Below are 16,633 nucleotides of genomic sequence, written 5' to 3' on the forward strand. Positions count from 1 at the left end.
TACACTCTAGTTCCATCCATGTCTTTGCAAATGGCAAGATTTCATTCTTTTGATGGCTGTGTAATATTCCATTGCATATATTTATACCACATCTTCTTTATCCATTCATCAGTTAATGGACATTTGGGTTCTTTCCATAATATGACTATTGTTCATAGTGCTGCTGTAAACATTGGGGTGCATGTGCCCCTTTGGATCAGTATTTTTGTATCCTTTGGATAAATACCTAATAGTGCAGTTGCTGGGTCATACGGTAGTTCTATCTTTAACTTTCTGATGAACCCTCACACTGTTTTCCAGAGTGGCTGTACCGGTCTGCGTTCCCACCAACAGTGTAAGAGGGTTCCCCGTTCTCTCCATCCTTGCCAACATCTGTTGTTTCCTGAGTTGTTAATTGTAGCCATTTTGACAGGTGGTTAATTGTAGCCATTCTGACAGGTGGGAGCTGGTATCTCAATGCAGTTTTGATTTGTATTTCTCTGATGATAAGTAATGTTGAGCATCTCTTCATGTGTCTCTTAGCCATTTGTATGTCTTCTTTGGATAAATGTTCATGTCTTCTCCTCATACTTAACTGAATTATTTATTTTGGGGCATGTTGAGTTTGATTAACAGAGCTTGGTTTTGATAGAGGATATGTTAAAATCACTAGAAGGTAGGAGCAAGTCATATTACTTAGCAAATGTTATTGGAAAATTGGGTCACTATATAGTTGGGTCACTAGAAAATTGGGTTACTCATCTCATGCCACATAAGAATAAACTTTATATGGATCTAAGGGGTGAATTTAAAGTATTTTAATTGAGAAAATATAATAAATCTAAGTAAAATATATTTATGATCTTACTATTAGTTTGAGTTTCTTAAACAAGGCTTTAAAGTACAAACAATAAAGATAAAAGTTGACAAATACTACTACCTCAAAACTAGAGGATAGCATAGGCAAGCTAAAAGACAGGGAGAAGCTACATACAGCAGTTTAACTGAGAAGGATTAATATTCAGATTACTCAAATAATTGCAGATTAGCAAAAATCAAAAAGTCGAGGGCTAATAAGACTTTTTAAAGGATAAAGGGAAAAGAAATTTAAAAAAGGGAAACCAAAGTCTGAAAAGAACTTGAAATGACACTCAACCTCATTAGTTGGTGAAAAAACATATAAGATACTAGTTTACACCTATAGCATTAATAAAGATAAGAAATTTGTATAATATCAAGTGGAACAATATGAAATCACATGTACAGCCCACTTTGAGAGATTTTGATAGTACTTAATGAAATTTAAGAATGAACATACTCTGATTCAAGAATTCTACTTGGGGTATATAAGCCGGAAGCTTCTTTCATCTTTTTAAATGTTTTAAGTTTAAGGTGTATAAGTCAGAAAATTTATTTCATGGCTTCACACATGATATGCATAAGAATGTTCATCTTGGGAGAGCAAAGAATAGGAGTCAGTCCTACATATCCATCAGTAAAACAACTGATAAATGAGTTGTGGAAAAGGTTTCTGAAGGAGTATTATGCAGTATTACCAAAAGGAATAAACTAGGTGTGTTCATAATCACAAGGATAAATCCCAAATATTTTATTTTATTAAAAAATATTTTTTATGTTTATTTTTGAGAGAGAGATAGAGTGTGAGTGGGGTAGGGACGGAGAGAGAGGGGGATACAGAATCTGAAGCAGGCTTCCAGGCTCTGAGTTGTCAGCACAGAGCCTGATGTGGGGCTTGAACCCATGAACTGTGAGATCATGACCTGACACTTAACTGACTGACCCAGGCACCCCTAAATCCCAAATATTTTTAAAGTTTATTTATTTATTTTGAGAGAAACAGAGGCAGCACATGTCAGGGGGTGGCAGAGAGGGAGGGAGAGACAATCCCAGGCAGGCTATGAGTTGCCAGTGCAGGCCCTGATGTGGGGCTTGATCTCATGAATCATGAGATCAGGACCTGAGCCAAAATCAAGGGTTGGAAACTTAACTGAGTGAGCCACCCAGGCACCCTCCAAATATTTTAATAGGAAGAAAGATACTGAAATTTATGGCACAGTGCCATATGTATCTATATAATATGTAATATCTTATATTTGTGTAAATATATAAACATATTGGAAGGAGAGAAATAAGGAAGAGATGCAGGAAAGAAGATGTGTTTAAGTATAGCAGAATAAGGGACACAGAGATAAGTGGGAGCTATACCAATATCAATGACAGAAATGGTTTCTTCTAAGAGATTGTTTTTATTGGTCAGTTGAAGTTGGTAAAAAATGCATATTATTTGTCTGTCTTCTTGAGGTCAATTAATTGCCCATACTCTAGGAAGCCAAGAGTTGTAATTCTGAGACATAACCATACCCTTGAGATTTACTTTTCATAAGGATGGTATAGATTATATAGACCAATGCTTCCACGGAAAACAATTGGTTAATAAGACACTAATATAATGTCCAAGGGTAATCCAGAGAGATAAATGAATTTAAGAATTACTTTTCCCCTGGAATATTTGAAATCCTGGAAAGTGTGAACCCCTATTTTGATGGTTTATATAATAAGGGAGGAAATCAAAGCATAACAAAGTGAGAAGTTTATAGAAGACCTTTGCATTACTAAATATGGATCCCTAAGAACTACACCTTTAAGGTGAAAGCGAACTGGAAATGGGTGAGACCTTTTGTGGAATTTCAGCTCTGAATTTCTCAATGGTTGTTGACAAGTAGTTCTTCCAGATCCTGATGGAACCAAAAGCAGACCTTCTACGTAAGAAAGTTGATCCTAAGGCTAAAAACCTTCATATAAATAAGTTTTACATTCTCAACTTGAACACAAAGATAACTGCATACACAAGGAAACATGACACCATGAGTGAGAGCCAGTAGAAAAAAACATAGGACAGAAGTATACTTCAAACATTTTAATTGGCAGACATAATCTAATAATATACTAAACACTTAAAGGTTATCCTTGAAGGTGTATAGGGAATACGAAATGTGACAGATTATTAAAGAACCAAATAGCACTGAAAAATATAACCACAATTTAAATTCAATCAAAACTGAATAAAAGGTTTATTAGGAAAGTAGATATTAGCAAATGAATAATTTGTGAAGTGAAAGGTCAGAATATAATTTATCTAGCACATAGCTCAGAGGGTTTAGAAGATGAGAAATATGGAGGAGATGGTTAGAAACATAGGAGAGAGTAAAAAGGTTTAAGATAGGATTAGAAGCAATATTTGAAATATATTGGAGGGATGTCTGGCTGGTTCATTGGTGGAGCACATGACTCTTAATCTCAGGGCTGTGAATTCAAGCCCCATGTTGGGTGTGGAGCCTACTTAAAAAATATATATATATACATATTAGAAAATAGCTGAGATTTTTCCAGAATTGATGAAAATATCAGTGTACGGATTCAAAAGGCTCAAATAAACCTAATAGGATAAATAAAAGATAGCCATGCCTGGAAACATCATTGTGCAGTTTCAGAAAGACAAAGACAAAGAGAAATCTTTTTTTAAAGGTTTATTTATTTGTGAGACAGTGCCAGAGGGGTAAGGGCAAAGAGAGGGGGAGACCCAAAGTATCCTTAGGGAGCTCTATGCTGTCAACCTGATGCTGGCCTCGAACTCATGAACTCACGGAGTGCTAGCTCATGACCTTAATGGAAGTCAGATTTTCAACCAACTGAGCCACCTACACACACCAAGAGAAATCTTTCTGAAAAAAATGAAAAGGCAGGGGCACCTTGCTGGCTCAGTCACAAGATCATGCAACTCTTGATCTTGGGGTCATGAGTTCAGGCTTCACGTTGGGTGCAGAGAGTACATAAATTTAAAAAATATATATATATATGTAAATGAAAAGGCATATGGAAAAGACATGTAATATTTAAATACATGACAGTTAGGCAAACAGCTATGTTCCATTAAACTCTGGTACGGAAAACTGAAAGTAAGAAATCTTGCTGAAAGAAATGAGCAAATCTTCCTGCCTTAACAGTCTTTGCACATAAGAGTCATCAAATGAGAGAATCAAATGAGAGGTATCAGTGTTTATTTAAATTAAACAAGATGGGGGGCACCTGGGTGGCTCAGTGGGTTGGACGAGGGACTCCTCATTTCAGCTGAGGTCATGATAGTAGATTTGACACCCGCCTCAAGCCCCTAGTTAGATTCTCGAGCCTGCCTGGGGCTCTATCTCTAACTCTTTCTAGGCCCCTCCCCTGCTTGCACTCTTTCTCTCTCGTTCTCTCAAAATGAATAAACTAAAAAATTAATTAAACAAGATCACAGGAGAGAGGTGGTGTAAAGACATTTGACTTATCGAATATAACTTCTTACAGTTTTCCTCTGTCCATCCCTTGCCACAATTTCAAGTCCAGGAGTTTGACCTCTCTCTCTTCTAGCCTTCTCCATGTGTGGTGACATCATTTCTACTCTAGTCTTAGTCACCTAAGATCATGGTCATTTTCTGCAGATGGTAGTCTCTTAGAGCTACATCATTTCTGAAATCACAAAATCAAGCACACTCCTCCTCATATATAGCTTACATTCTTTCTTTAAGGACTTCAATCACCATTTATACCAATAAACCCTAAATTTGTCTCTACCCCTCAAACCTCTTTTCTGTATATAATGGAAGATTATTATATAACTCTTTATTTGGGATGCTCTATGGACAATTCAAACTCAACAAGTTTTAAATATTTTCCTTCCTCAAACCTAACATTACCTCCAACTCTATACCCGTTCCTCTCTTCTCCTCTTCCTGTTTTCGTTATCAGTTAATAGCACCGACATTCATTCAATTCCTGATTTCAAGCCTGAAAAAAGTGTATATTTACTTCACTTTTTCTTATTCCACCCTTTCCATGTTTAAATCTGTCACCACATCCTGTAAGGTTAGCATTTTTTGAAATGTTTATTTATTTTTGAGAGAGGAGGGAACAGAGAGAGAGAGAGAGGGAGCCAGAGGATCTGAAGCAGGCTTTGCACTGGATTCAAACTCAGGAACTGTGAGATCATGACCTGAGCCAAATTGGATGCTTAACCGACTGAGCCACCCAGGTGCCCTTTGTCATCTTTTTAATATAACTTTATTATTGCATTTCTAGTTGAGGTTAATATCATCTCCTTTTATATTGAAAAGCCTTTAAAAACAATTCTCATTTCAGATTTGCACAAGTATGTTTTGAGATTGCCTGGAGGGGCATCTGGGTGGCTCAGTCAGTTAAGCGTTTGGCTTTGGCTCAGGTCATGATCTCATGGTTCGTGAATTCAAGCCCCACATCGGGCTCTGTGCTGATAGCTCAGAGCCTGGACCGTGCTTTGGATTCTGTATCTCCTTCTCTCCTCTGCCCCTCCCCTGCTTGTGCTTTGTCTTTCTCTGTCTCTCAAAAATAAATAAATGTTTTAAAAAACTTAAAAAATATTTTCTGGAAATTTTACCTAACATCCAGTTTTTATTCGAGGAAAGTGTTTTCTGTATTTCCAAATTCTGGTCAAATGACCCTTATCTATGTTCTTAACAATTGCATGAACTTTTGCTATCATGGTATTCATTATGTGTTCTGTTTTTAAATGTGTAATCACTTTTCTGCCTCCATCTTTCAGGACAGAAACTATGTCTGTCTGCTTACCACTGTATCCCTAATACTCACTACTATTCCTAGCACAAATTATATGCTCAGTAAATATTTGCTCGACTAAGTAATGAATGGATGAATAAAATATTTATAATTCTGCCTCTGGAAGGCCTGGGTCTACAAAATAGGTTTCTTTTCCACAACTTAACTTGTATCTAGTTCAACATTTTTTAATGTCAGAAATTGGACATATATTACTTTATTAACCACTGTTGAACATTTACGTTATACTGCTGACAGGTAAGTCTCCTCTGGAGTATCCATAAGTAAATAGTAACATTTACCCAACCTGAAATGCCCAGTCTCTCCAAAGCAACTATTTGCATATATCAGGTTCAGTTACAAATGTATGACCTTATTGTCTTTTCTAAGAGAATTTGCTAATAGCTAAATAAGACTAAAACCTCTGGTTCCCCTTTCCTTTCCAATTTTCCTGGGAATATTCTGCTTATAAAATCCATTACATGAATCCTCTTAACTATTTTTAGTCATTTTATACATTGTCTTCAAAGAGAGATGAGAACTTAATAGAATTGGGGGCTATATCTTATAGATGATTTTTGTATTCACAGTTCTTAACAGATTGTGGTTTATTATGTTAAAGACTGAGTAATAATAGCGTCACATATCACAAAGAATGCAACTCAGCAAATAAGAATATAGGAGGAAATGTAATTTAAATTAGTCAACAAATACACAAGATAAATTGTGTCTCAAACTTACTTGACTGTTTAAAACCTGAGAATCTGCAGTCGCGTGGTGGCGCTGCAGGATAAGATGGGGACTTTTTTGTATCATCAAATGCTCTTGTCTCCATTAATCAGTGGAACAAGAGCATAGGAGAAGCAGGAAGGGGAAAGAGGCTTTCAAGAGAAAGCTAAGGAGACAACACCACCTTCGTGACAGGATTACAAATCCACAGATTACTAGTGGTCCAGGCTGATAGATGAGAGGAGCAATTTAGGAACTGTTTGCAACTGAGTTGAAACATTTCTGCAGAAAGACGTTTGCTTAGGAGCAATGGAGCCACGAGAGAGGCACCCTCAACAGATAAGGCAAGTGCTGCTTTTCTTTGTTTTTCTGGGAGGGTCTTTAGTGTGTTCAGAGCCCTGGTGTTATTCTGTTGCAGAGGAAATGGAAATCGGCTCCTTTATAGCCAATGTGGTGAAAGATACAGGTTTGGGTGTTGAAGACTTGGTTGCTCGGGGGGCGAGAGTCATCTTTGATGACCATAAACCATATCTACAATTGGATCAGCAGACTGGCAACTTGCTATTAAGTGAACAACTGGACCGGGAGGCACTTTGCCATCTCACAGAGCCATGTATATTGCATTTCCAGGCATTATTTGAAAATCCTTTACAATTTTTTCGGGCTGAGCTTTGGGTCAATGACATAAATGATCATACCCCTGCATTCCTAGACAAACATATACTTCTGAAAATCTCAGAAGGTACTGCTCCTGGAAGCTCATTTCCAATGGACAGTGCCCAGGACTTGGATGTAGGAAAGAATGGTGTCCAAAACTACACATTAAGTCCCAATCCTTATTTCCATCTTAAATTACAAGACAGTGATGATGGAAGAAAATACCCAGAGCTGTTCCTGGACCAATCTCTGGATCGAGAAAAGGAACCTGAGTTTACATTAACTGTAACAGCCTTGGATGGTGGGTCTCCGCCCAGATCCGGAACTACACTGGTTCGTGTTTTGGTTTTCGATATCAATGACAATGCTCCAGAGTTCGAGAGGTCTGTCTATGAGGTTCAGGTACCAGAAAACAGCCCTCTGGACTCCTTGGTCCTTAGGGTGTCTGCTACAGATTTGGATGCAGGAATATATGGAGAAATATCATACTCATTTTCCCACGTCTCCAGAGACATACGGAAAACATTTGATATCCATCCAATTTCTGGTGAAATCCGCTTAAAAGCACTTCTGGATTTCGAGTTAATTCAGTCATATACAATAAATATTCAGGCTACTGACGGTGGTAGCCTTTCGGGAAAATCAGCAATTTTAGTTCAGGTTGTTGATGTGAATGACAACCCACCAGAAATAGTCATGACATCTCTTACCAGCCCCATACCAGAAAATTCGTCGCCTGAGATGGTGGTCGCTATTTTTAGCGTAAGAGACCAAGACTCTGGGGACAACGGGAGGATGGTGTGCTCAATACAGGACGATCTTCCTTTTCTCTTGAAGCCTACCTTCAAGAATTTCTACACCTTGGTAACAGAGCTGCCACTGGACAGAGAAAGCCAGGCGGAGTACAACATCACCATCACCGTCACGGACTTGGGGACCCCCAGGCTGAAAACGCAGCACAACATCACCGTGACGGTGTCCGACGTCAACGACAACGCCCCCGCCTTCAGCCAAACCACCTACACCCTGCGGGTCCGCGAGAACAACAGCCCCGCCCTGCACCTAGGCAGCGTCAGCGCCACAGACGCAGACTCGGGCGCCAACGCCCACGTCACCTACTCGCTGCTGCCGCCCCAGGACCCGCAGCTGCCCCTGGCCTCCCTGGTGTCCATCAACGCGGACAACGGGCAGCTGTTCGCGCTCAGGTCCCTGGATTACGAGGCGCTGCAGGCGTTCGAGTTCGGCGTGCGCGCGGCCGACCGCGGCTCGCCCGCGCTCAGCAGCCAGGCGCGCGTGCGCGTGCTGGTGCTGGACGACAACGACAACTCGCCCTTCGTGCTGTACCCGCCGCAGAACGGCTCTGCGCCCTGCACCGAGCTGGTGCCCAGGGCGGCCGAGGCGGGCTACCTGGTGACCAAGGTGGTGGCGGTGGACGGCGACTCGGGCCAGAACGCCTGGCTGTCGTACCAGCTGCTCAGGGCCACGGAGCCCGGGCTGTTCGGCGTGTGGGCGCACAACGGCGAGGTGCGCACGGCCAGGCTGCTGAGCGAGCGCGACGCCGTCAAGCACAGGCTGGTGGTGCTGGTCAAGGACAATGGCGAGCCGCCGCGCTCGGCCAGCGTCACGCTGCACGTGCTGCTGGTGGACGGCTTCTCGCAGCCCTACCTGCCGCTCCCGGAGGTGGCGGCGGCCGAGGCGCAGGCCGACCCGCTCACCGTCTACTTGGTCATCGCCTTGGCGTCCGTGTCGTCGCTCTTCCTGTTCTCGGTGCTGGTGTTCGTGGCGGTGCGGCTGTGCAGGCGGAGCCGGGCGGCGTCTGCGGGTCGCTGCCCGGTGCCCGAGGGCCACTTTCCGGGCCACCTGGTGGACGTCAGCGGCACGGGGACGCTGTCCCAGAGCTACCAGTACGAGGTGTGTTTGACGGGAGATTCAGGGAACAATGAGTTTAAGTTCTTGAAGCCCATCTTCCCCAATATTCTAAACCAGGACCTTGGGAGGAAGTCAGAGGGAAATGCAACAACGTTCCACAATAGTTTAGGTATCTGAAACTTTCCTGTTTCCTTTAACATTAGTTTTGTCTCCTTCCCCCCCCACTTTTTTTAGTCGAGTGGTAATTTTAATTTTACTTCCTCCTCTCTATTTGCCATCGTAAATTTACTCTGTTGATTTGTTTGTCTGATTATTTTTTTCAATTATTGTATAATCAGCAAAAATTTTATATCAGGAAATGAATATTTCTGATTAAATGCATATTTCTGATTAAAATTTTCATACTCATTCCTAAAGGATAGTATGAAAATTAACCTTTTAGAATAAACAGTTCTAATTTTGAAACTGTTTTACTGACTACATAATATATAAGAATGTTTTATTCTTTTAACGTACTTCATTTTAAAATTACTGGAATTCCTAGTTTTTTTAGTAACACACCTACGACTTTTGTACAACCCGTTATGAGTTTTGAGTGGAATCAATTTGTATATACCCATGTCCAGTTTCTTCTGAGCTCTGTTTGGATTTTTCTTTTATCAGTAGGCAACAATGTATATATTTTCATGCTATTTTTTAAAAAATCACACTTGGAATCATTAGATTTTTACTCTGAAATACATACGTCACCTCAGGAAAGTGTTTCTTTATTATGAATTCTTTCTCATCTAAATTAATGTTGAAAAGATTTAAGGGTTCTTACTTACATGTAACTTAAATTACAATCCTGACCAGAGTTTGGGCAGATTTGCTATACCCAGATTGACTGTGTTGAGGATGTTCCTAGATACTCTAAAGATTCTAGTACTGAGTAATATATTGCTTGCAGTTGTAATTGCAACTGTAATTATCAAGGATTGCAGAGTAATTCTCAAGTGAGTTCCAAATTCCAGGCATATGGAGCTTTTGGTGGCACAACGTGCTAATATCTACTTGCCTTTGGATGATGACATTGTGCTTATTAAGGGGTTTGAAAGAAAATACATTGTATATTACTATTAGTTAGCCAAAAGAAAACTTATCTCAAGTTCCAGGCGCCTCTTAATTTTGGAAATGCTATATAGAACAGTATGGTAGGCAGAATAAATGGCCCCTTAAAGATTTCTGGGTCCTAATTCCTGGAATCTGTGAAGATGTTCTGCCATTTTGTGAAGAAGAATTAAGGTTCAGATGGAATTAAGGTTGCTAATTAGCTAACCTTAAAATAGGGAGAATATCCCAGATGCTCTGTGTGGGCCTGATTTAATAAGTCAAAAGGCCTTAAGAACAGATCTGAGTTTTCCCTGAGAAGAAGAAGAAATTCTGCCTGTGGGCAGTGGCTTCAGCTTGTGCTCCAAAGTTTCAGCCAGCCCTGTAATTGCCTGCCCTACAGATAATGGACTTGCCTTGCCAACTCCCACAGTTGAGCTAGTTACTTCCTTGCAACAAATCTGTCATTACGTATCTCCTGATGGTCCTGATTCTTCCGTTGAACCCTGAACGCCACAGGTTGTTGTTGTTTTTTAACCTGGGAGTGGAGTGCTGTTGTAACAAGTAACTAAAATCATGGAAGTTGTTTTGGAACTGGAAGGTAGGCAGAGGCTGGAAAAAAAAAAAGCGTGATGTTGAAAGCCTAGATTGCTTTGGAAAGACTGTTAGTAGAAATATGAATGTTGACAACCCTGCTATCAAAGTCTCAGGAGGAAGTGAGGAGCATGGTGAAGATATACGTTGTTGTGTGGAATACCTAAATAATTATAAAGGAATGCTGGTACAAATATGAATGTTAATGTCACTGATGGATGAGGGCTCAGAAAGAAATGAGGTGAAGATGATATTGGAAAGTGGAGGAAAGAGAATCCTTGTTATATAGTGGCAGAAAACTTAGCTGAGTTGTGTCCTGCAGTTATACATAAAAAAGGATTTGTAAATAATAAGCGTGGTTATGTAACTGGAAAGATTTCCAGGCAAGGAGTTGAAGGCACAGTCTCATTTCTTCTTTAAGCTTATAATAAAATATGAGAGAAATGAGATAGATGGGAGGAAGAACTGTTAAGCAAAAAGGAACTAGAACTTGGTGATGTGGAAAATTCTCAGCCTATTCAGATGCCAAAAGGGGCTCAAAAGAAAAGTCATTAGGAAAGTGTGCTCTAGAGAGAAAGCCAATGGTGTCACAGGACAGCCTTTTTGCTAGTGCTTTGGAAGAATTAATAGGCAAGAATATTCAGTCATGCAGCAGGTTCTTTAAAGAGATTAGGCATGTGGTTCATGGAACTCCCAGACATCTCAGCAGAAGTCTGGAATAGAGATGAGATTACCCAGGAAAGAACTCTGAAGCAGCCCTTTGTATAGGAGAGATAATCCCTGTGACATATACAAGGCACTCAAAAGTTCTTGAGAATGTTATACCGGCAGAAATTATTACCAGCTTGAATTGGAAGGGACAGAGAGAATGATAGAAAAGAAACCTGTTGTACTCCACAATTCTAAAGCAAGAAACAACTGAAAAAACTACTTAGCTAAAAACATGTACTACCCTCTCATGCAAAAGGAAAGATGGCTCATGAGACAGTGCCTGGAGCTTGGGGGTGGAGCTCCAAACCCAGGCTTGAAAGCAAGCAGAGTTTTCCTGCCTGGATTTCTATATTTCTTGGAACATATGACTGTTTTCATTTTCCATTTTCTGTTTTCTGAACTGGAGTAACTATTAACTGTTACCTATGCCCTTCTGTCATTATACACTTTGAGGAACGTATAATTTGTTTAATTTTACTGGTCCACAGATGGAGAAGAATTATGCCCAAGATAGGTAATTACCTAGGGTCTTAACCATACCTAATTTAGATGATGAAGATGATGAAATTTGGAACTTTTGAGCTGATGAGATTTAGATGAAATTATGGGATGAGTTGACACTTAATGAGAGGAGATCTTTGAGGACCTTGAGTATATATTTTTTTTATGGGAGTCCCCTTGAGTATATTTTTTTATGTGAAATGGATGTGAATCTTTGGGGGGCAGGGAGTAGAGTGTGGTAACAAGAATAATGGCCTCACAAAGTAATCTCTGGAAAAGAGGAATTAAAGTTGCTGATAGAATTAAAGTGGATAATCAGCTGAGCTTGAAATAGATTACCCTATACAATTCAGGTGAGTCCAATGCAATCACAAGAGCCCTTAATAAGAAGAGTCATTTTCAGAGTGATGTTTTAGGAAAGCCTCCACCAGCCTCCAGTGAAGGAATACAGGAAGACACTGGAAGCTAGATAAGGCAAAAATATATTCTCACTTACAGCTTACAGAAAGGGATGTAGCCCAATGAGACCCATTTTAGACTTCTGACCTCTAGAACTGGAAGATAATAAATTTGTTTTTAAGCCACAAATTTTTTGGTAATTTGTCACAGCAACAATAGGAAACAGATACAAGTGACTACTAAAAAGTCATTTTGAACCCATTTTCCTTTGCCTTCCCCTATTCTAGGCCAAAATATTCATGTTCCTATGATCCCATGCAGGTACGAATATCATAGTATTCAGCTGTTGTTAATGATTTAAAAGTGCAATTGGGGAATTTTGCTTAAGGAAAATTTTTCTGTCCTTTTTTTAAAGTCTTTTTCTTTTCCTTTTTTTTTAATTGAAGTATGGTTGATACACAATGTTAAATTAGTTTCAGGTGTACAATATAGTGATTTAACAACTCCATATATTATGCTTTACTCATCACAAGTGTAGCTACCATATTATAACACTATTACAACGCCATTGACTATTTTCCCTGTGTCCTACCTTCCATCCCTGTGAATTATACATTCCGTAACTAGATACGTGTGTCTTCCACTCTTCTTTACCTATTGTACACATCCCCCCTTCCTTCCTCTATGGCAAATACTAGTTTATTCTTTGTATTTGTGGTTATATTTTTGTTTCTGTTTTTTGTTTGTTTTTGTTTTTTTTTTAGATTCCACATGTAAGTGAAATCATATGGTATTTGCCTGACATATGTCACTGTGCATAATATACTTACGTTGTTGCAAATGTGAGATCTCATTCTTTTTTTTTTTTTTTTAAATTTTTTTTTTTAATGTTTTATTTATTTCTAGGAGAGAGAGAGACAGCGNCAGACTGAAACAGGCTCGAGGCTCTGAGCTGGCAGTCAGCACAGAGCCCGACGCGGGGCTCGAACCCACGAACCGCGAGATCATGACCTAAGCGAAAGTCGGACGCTTAACCGACTAAGCCACCCAGGCGCCCCTAGATCTCATTCTTTTTAAAGGCTGAATAATATTCTCTTGTGTATATATATATATATATATACACCACATCATCCTTATCCATTCATCTGTTGATGGACTCTTAGGTTGCTTCCATACCTTGACTATTGTAAATAAAGCTGCAGTATACATAAAGGAGTATACATCTTTTTGAATTAGTGTTTATGTTTTCTTTGTTTAAATAACCACTGTGTATTACTGCCTTTTATGGTATTTCTATTTTTAGTTTTTTGAGGAAACAGCATACTGTTGTCCATAGTGGTTGCAGCAATTTACATTCCTACCACCAGTTTTGGAGAGTTCCTTTTTCTCCACATCCTTGCCAGCACTGGCTGTTTCTTGTCTTTTTCATATCAGCCATTCTGACAGGTGTAGGTTGATATCTTAGTGTGTTTGATTTGCATTTCCCTCATGATTGGTGATGTCAAGCATCTTTTCATATGTGTGTTGGTCATCTGTATGTCTTCTTTGAAAAAAAATGTCTTGAAGTCTTCTGCCCATTAAATTGGATTATTTGCTTTTTGGTGTTGGATTGTAGAAATTCCCCATATATTTTGATTATTGGATATATCATTTGTAAATATCATCTCCCATTTAGTAGGTTGCCTTTTTGTTTTGTTGATGGTTCCTTTTACTGTGAAAAAATTTTTGATTTTAGTGTAATTAAGGCAAACATTTTTCAAAAGATTAGTCTGAGGTGGATATTCCTAGGTCTTTTGCTCATTTTCCTTTTTTATAACCAGTGTACATACTAGGGAGTAAACCTTGAGTTGAAGCAGCCAGTTTGCACCCATAAGATGAATACTCAAGCTATTGTAGCTGACTTTATAGCTTCATTTAGTCATTTTGCAATTTGGCTTTTACAGACATATGCAAATAATTGAACTTTCAAAAAAATACTCCTGGCCAGTAGCAACCCCAAAGTTAAGTTCTGAAGAAGAGAATGAGAAGGTGAGCTGATAAGCTATACTTTTAAACCTGTGGGAGTGGTGCGCCACAAAATGACTATGACATTTATGGAGTAATCCAAAACGAATTTCCTTTTCAGGCAGGGAAATAGCAGGACCAAAAAGTTTGCTTAGTAAAATATATTGCCGAGGCATGTGTCCTGAAAATATCCATAAGCAGATGATGAATCTAAATGTCTTGGTAAAATATACTTGGTAGAAGAATCAGAAATTGCTAACAACCTTTTCAAAACAGAGATGTGTATTTTGTAACAGGCTCAGAGGTCTCCTTTCCTATATTACTTCACAAATATTTTATTGGTAAAGTGTAGAATTTAAAGTCATCTCCCAAGGATGAATACTTATGTCTTTCTTGTCTTGATCTGGAATGCCTCAAAAAGAGCATTGCCTCAAAAAGAGCATTGCTTCCAATTTATCAGCATAGTCCTGAAAAAGCAATAAAAATCTTTCTTGATACATGACTGTAATGCCCCCAGAACTTGCCCCCAGAACTTGCCCCCAGAACTCCAGGGCTGCACTGTTTGTGTATCTGTGTGTGTTTGTATATGTGTGTGTGTGGGTGGGGGGGGTGAGTAGCTTTAACAGATGGTAGAGACACCCTGCATGTACAGCTAACTACCAGAGTAACATTGCTCTTTTCTACTTTATAAAGATATTTTACTTTAATACATAAATGCATGTAATAAGCTTGGCATTGATAATGTATTCTAGAAGACATCATATTTACAAGCTAAAGGAGTTTTCTTTTTGTAATTTTAACAGTCCCACGATTATTGTATCTAGATATTTGATAGCCCTCTTGTTATTGAAGGAACGGCCCAGGAGAGGGAACTGTACAGTAGATACGGACATTTTCACCCCAGTGAGCTCAGGAAACAATAAAGTTGACATCAGAATGTGACAGGGATGGGATTAGAATGGGACCAAGTTGTGCAAGTGTGTGGTTAGATCCTTTCTTTGTTTAATATTCAAATATTTTGTCCATCAAGTTTGATTTTTTTAGACTATTGCATAAATTGAATCTATCTTTAATACTAAGTTTTTGGGTGACCCATTAATTTTGCTTCTGAGACACTTGCCTTACCCTCGTCTGGATCCTATTGGTTGTTTCCAACTTGCAAGTTCAAGTAGCCATTGCTGTACTAGTGTTGTAGTCATAGATAGAATCTCAGCACTGAAATCTGAATCAGTTGCCTCTACATTCCGAATATGGGATGGCAGCAGCAATGATAGAAGAATACAAAGATATCCAAGGAGATCCAATGAACTGGAATCCTACAGACTGGGAAGAGAAAAGTGCATCTGTGGCCGGGACTGACCAGGAAAATTGTTTACATTTTTCTTGCAGGTAGCATGCAGCTGTGTGAAAAATATTATCTCTGTTAAGTAGATTCAATCTGCTATTATGTTATTGAGCATTTTGCACTTATGTTCATGAGGAATATTGATCTATGTATTTTTTCATGTTAAATTCTTACCAGATATAGTTTCAGGGTTATATTGGTCTCATAAAATGATTCGGCAATTGTTTCCTCCTCCTCTCTTTTATGAAAGAGTTTGTGTAAGATATTATAGTTTTTCTTTAAGTATCTTATAGAGTTTACCTCAAGAGACACATGTAGCTAGCATTTTCTTCATGGAAATATTTTGAATTATAAAATCAATTGCTTAAATAGATAGGCTGCAATTCTCGTTTTGTTTCCTCTTGTGTCAGTTGGTAACTTGTGTTTTTTAAACAATTTATCCATTTTATCAGATGTTGAATTTATTGACATGAAGTTATTGCTAATAGTCTGTTATCTATTCAATATATTTAGGATTTGTAAGGATGTACCTTTTTCATTCTGGATATTGATAAAATGTTATCTCTCCTTTTGACTTTATCAGTATTACTTTATCAGTATCAATTTTATTAATCCTTTTAAAAAACCAATCTTTGTTATTGTCCTATTACTGTTTTTTATTTCATTGACTTCCACTCTTATATTTTTATTTCTTTTGGGTTTAGTTTTTTTCTAGTTTCTCTGAAGATTTAGATCATTGATGCTAAGCCTTTTTAATATATATAGATTGAAGTATATAAATAAAAGCTATACATTTGTTTGCATTATTTAAGCTATATTTTTTAGGTTTATTTCTGTTGAATATCCAAATATCCAGAGATAACATTTTTCGTAGTGAAAATAACTCTGTTTGGGTCTGGAAACATACTCTGTATGCTTTTGATCCTTTAAAATTTACTGGTTTTGGTTGTTATCCAATATATGGGTGAGTTTCCCATGTGTATTTGAAAAGAATGTGTGTTTAGTATTTTATCAATATTAATTAAACCAAGTTGCTTGATAATGTTTCAATTTTCTTTATTTTTATCATTTTTTCTACATGTTCTATCAATTATTGAAATAAAG

The 16,633-nt window shown here is 38.5% G+C and overlaps 1 protein-coding gene across 1 annotated transcript; it reads left to right on the plus strand.

The window, feature by feature from the left end:
• Window positions 1–6,608: 6,608 nt before the first annotated feature.
• On the plus strand, window positions 6,609–9,119 carry LOC120234367 (protocadherin beta-18-like). The gene has a single exon (XM_039236193.1). The coding sequence runs from the start codon at window positions 6,670–6,672 to the stop codon at window positions 9,061–9,063; it is 2,394 nt and encodes a 797-aa protein (XP_039092124.1). The 5' UTR covers window positions 6,609–6,669; the 3' UTR covers window positions 9,064–9,119.
• The last annotated feature ends 7,514 nt before the right edge of the window (window positions 9,120–16,633 follow it).

This window comes from Hyaena hyaena, unplaced genomic scaffold (assembly GCF_003009895.1).
Source record: "Hyaena hyaena isolate Hyena2069 unplaced genomic scaffold, ASM300989v1 scaffold_107, whole genome shotgun sequence".
Classification (NCBI taxonomy): domain Eukaryota; kingdom Metazoa; phylum Chordata; class Mammalia; order Carnivora; family Hyaenidae; genus Hyaena; species Hyaena hyaena.